This window comes from Salmo salar, chromosome 13 (assembly GCF_965601325.2).
Source record: "Salmo salar chromosome 13, fSalSal1, whole genome shotgun sequence".
Taxonomy (NCBI): Eukaryota; Metazoa; Chordata; class Actinopteri; order Salmoniformes; family Salmonidae; genus Salmo; species Salmo salar.
The window spans coordinates 86,625,995-86,630,147 of record NC_138303.1 but is presented as its reverse complement, the minus strand read 5'-3'; the positions used below and the strand labels follow the sequence as shown (position 1 = coordinate 86,630,147).

At 43.2% G+C, this 4,153-nt stretch overlaps 1 protein-coding gene across 1 annotated transcript; it reads left to right on the top strand.

Moving 5' to 3' along the window:
- Positions 1-1,122: 1,122 nt before the first annotated feature.
- Positions 1,123-2,055, top strand: LOC145860010 (odorant receptor 131-2-like). Its single transcript, XM_082959746.1, has one exon. The coding sequence runs from the start codon at positions 1,123-1,125 to the stop codon at positions 2,053-2,055; it is 933 nt and encodes a 310-aa protein (XP_082815872.1).
- The last annotated feature ends 2,098 nt before the right edge of the window (positions 2,056-4,153 follow it).

Sequence of the window (4,153 nt, the reverse complement as noted above, 5' to 3'; positions counted from 1 at the left end):
CAGAATAGAAAGAGGAGGGGGAGGCCCCGGTGCACAACTGAGCAAGAGGACAAGTACATTAGAGTGTCTAGTTTGAGAAACATATTGTCACGTCCTGATCCTAGTAAGATGTCATTTTCTATAGTAGAGTAGGTCAGGGTGTGACAGGGGGTGTTTTGGGTTGTTCTATGTTTTCTATTTCTATGTTTAAGTTCTAGTTTTTCTATTTCTATGTTGGGATTGTTTGGGTTGATCTCTAATTGGAGGCAGCTGATCCTCGTTGCCTCTGATTAGAGATCAAATTTAAGTAGGGGTTTTTCTTCCTGGGTTTTGTGGGTAGTTGTTTTCTGTTTAGTGTATGTCAACTGACGGAACTGGTTTCGGTCGTTTTGTTGTTTTATTCAACTATATTAATTAAAAGTAAATATGAGCACTATACATGCTGCGCCTTGGTCCCCTTTAGACGACCCACATTGCACATATACTGCAAGTGGTAACACTGTATAAAGACCCACTTAGACACAGCAGACTAAGGTCATTCAAAGAGAGAGGGATGTGAGCTGTAGTGTTATCTCACTTGGAGGCTACCAGTTTGTCAAGCTGGGTGAAATGAATAGTACATGATAATGATACATGCATTAGGAGGCTCTTCCAATTGTTGCAGCATAAGGGAATGATAAAAAAAAGGAGGAGGAAAACACAACATTTATGGGCACATCCAACATTGACAATGAACAACGTGCTGTAACCCTCACGTGTAGTTGCCAAGAGACCAGATCACCTTGTTGTCCTGTGATTGGTAACTAGATGGACACGTGATGGTGTTATGTTGTGTTTGTGTGAACGCCTTATATGAAGACGAGGACTGGCAAATCCACCATTCACTCCACTGACTCCACGAAACTCAGCGAAACACTCATTGTTAGGATTTCTTCTCTCAATATAGACTTATCCTAAAAGAAATGCATTTACAATATGATGTGTGTTGATTACATCTTGAGTGTATCTTTAGATTTGATCTGTTTTGTTTCCTATAAGGAGTATGGCTACATTTATGTTTGCAAGTCTAGATCATACATTGCTGGACTTATATTACACTTAACCTGTGTTATTCATTTACAGATATGACATCACTCTGAGACCATGTATAATACAACAGGAGCTACCTTTCAGAGGCTGTATGGGATACCTGTGAAGGCTGTCCTGTACATGACACCATGTCTTCTCTTCCTCTATGTAAACGGTGTCATGCTGTTCACCTTGATGAGTAACCCTGTCTTTCAGGAAACCACTCGCTACATTCTATTTGGCCATTTGCTTTTCTCTGATTCTCTCCACCTTACTATGAGTATGGTGATGTATATGCTTGCTGTGACCAGATTGAAGATGATTAGCTATGTTTGTATGGTTCTTTCTGGTTCTGCGGGAATCATTTCAATAATCTCCCCTTTCAACCTGGCTGTGATGTCACTGGAGAGGTATGTGGCCATCTGCTTCCCACTGAGACACGCTCAGATTGCCACCTGCAGGAGGACACATGTGGCCATCGCTGTGATGTGGGTCCTGGGCTCCTTAAACTCTCTCATTGAAGTCTTTGTGTTTGTTACAATTGAGTCTACACCTTTTACTATGCAGATTTTCTGTAGCAGGTACAGTCTATACACACAACAGATTTATATAGAGTTAAACATAGCTTTCACCACTTTGAATTTTGTGACAGTAGGTGTCATCATTATCTACACGTACATCGCCATCCTGGTCACAGCTAGGTCTGTTTCTTCTAACAAGACTTCAGCCAGTAAGGCCCACAAAACAGTGTTCCTACACCTGATTCAGCTGGGCCTGTGTCTCTCCTCCACCCTCTTTAACACAATTAACACCCTGATTCGCTGGCACTTGGACCCTGTGGTAGGGATGCATATTCAGTATGTTCTGTTTCTAGGCCTCATAATCTTCCCCAGGTGTCTGAGTCCCCTCATATATGGCCTGAGAGACCCAACATTCAAACACATCTTCAAATATTATTTTACCTTCGGCTTCAGAAACACAGTAAAGCCAGTGGTGATTGTATCATGATGTACTGCAAAGATACAGAGATCTGTGTATGTACTGTAGGTGCTTTTCAGTCACTTGTACCTTGAGTGATTGTTTTCTAAGAAATAACAGAAAGATTATGTTGTAGATTATGATTATATTTGGAAATCAGTCATGTATCATTTTATGTTTTCTTTTTACAAACTTGAGAACAAAATAAAGATGTGCATATATAATTTGATACCTGTTGCTACGCTTAAATAGTTTAGGGATAATTATTTTATCTGTCACTAAATAAGATGATACCATTGTGTAAAAAAAAATCTACCTACGTCAGAAATGTATTTGTAAATGATATGTATTGTTTGGACAGTATAATATAACAGTTAAAGTAAAAGTTAACCTTGTGTTTGAGATATATACACTGCTCAAAAAAATAAAGGGAACACTTAAACAACACAATGTAACTCCAAGTCAATCACACTTCTGTGAAATCAAACTGTCCACTTAGGAAGCAACACTGATTGACAATAAATTTCACATGCTGTTGTGCAAATGGAATAGACAACAGGTGGAAATTATAGGCAATTAGCAAGACACCCCCAATAAAGGAGTGGTTCTGCAGATGGGGACCACAGACCACTTCTCAGTTCCTATGCTTCCTGGCTGATGTTTTGGTCACTTTTGAATGCTGGCGGTGCTTTCACTCTAGTGGTAGCATGAGACGGAGTCTACAACCCACATAAGTGGCTCAGGTAGTGCAGCTCATCCAGGATGGCGAGCTGTGGCAAGAAGGTTTGCTGTGTCTGTCAGCGTAGTGTCCAGAGCATGGAGGCGCTACCAGGAGACAGGCCAGTACATCAGGAGACGTGGAGGAGGCTGTAGGAGGGCAACAACCCAGCAGCAGGACCGCTACCTGTGCAAGGAGCAGGAGGAGCACTGCCAGAGCCCTGCAAAATGACCTCCAGCAGGCCACATGGGCATGTGTCTGCTCAAACGGTCAGAAACAGACTCCATGAGGGTGGTATGAGGGCCCGACGTCCACAGGTGGGGGTTGTGCTTACAGCCCAACACCGTGCAGGACGTTTGGCATTTGCCAGAGAACACCAAGATTGGAAAATTCGCCACTGGCGCCCTGTGCTCTTCACAGATGAAAGCAGGTTCACACTGAGCACGTGACAGACGTGACAGAGTCTGGAGACACCGTGGAGAACGTTCTGCTGCCTGCAACATCCTCCAGCATGACCGGTTTGGCGGTGGGTCAGTCATGGTGTGGGGTGGCATTTCTTTGGGGGGCCGCACAGCCCTCCATGTGCTCGCCAGAGGTAGCCTGACTGCCATTAGGTACCGAGATGAGATCCTCAGACCCTTGTGAGACCATATGCTGGGGCGGTTGGCCCTGGGTTCCTCCTAATGCAAGACAATGCTAGACCTCATGTGGCTGGAGTGTATCAGCAGTTCCTGCAAGAGGAAGGCATTGATGCTATGGACTGGCCCGCCCATTCCCCAGACCTGAATCCAATTGAGCACATCTGGGACATCATGTCTCGCTCCATCCACCAACGCCACGTTGCACCACAGACTGTCCAGGAATTGGCGGATGCTTTAGTCCAGGTCTGGGAGGATTCCTCAGGAGACCATCCGCCACCTCATCAGGAGAATGCCCAGGCGTTGTAGGGAGGTCATACAGGCACGTGGAGGCCACACACACTACTGAGCCTCATTTTGACTTGTTTTAAGGACATTACATCAAAGTTGGATCAGCCTGTAGTGTGGTTTTCCACTTTAATTTTGAGTGTGACTCCAAATCCAGACCTCCATGGGTTGATAAATTGGATTTCCATTGATTATTTTTGTGATTTTGTTGTCAGCACATTCAACTATGTAAAGAAAAAAGTATTTAATAAGATTATTTCTTTCATTCAGATCTAGGATGTGTTGTTTAAGTGTTCCCTTTATTTTTTTGAGCAGTATATATCGTAAAGCTCCCTCAAAACATGCAGTGGACTGTAATAAGATGCACACAAAAAATTTATAGATACAGTATTAGACACCTAGACAGGGCATTAGTGATCAACTTGAATTTCAAACACAGGTGGAAAAAGTACCCAATTGAATACAGGTAAATATACCTTAATAG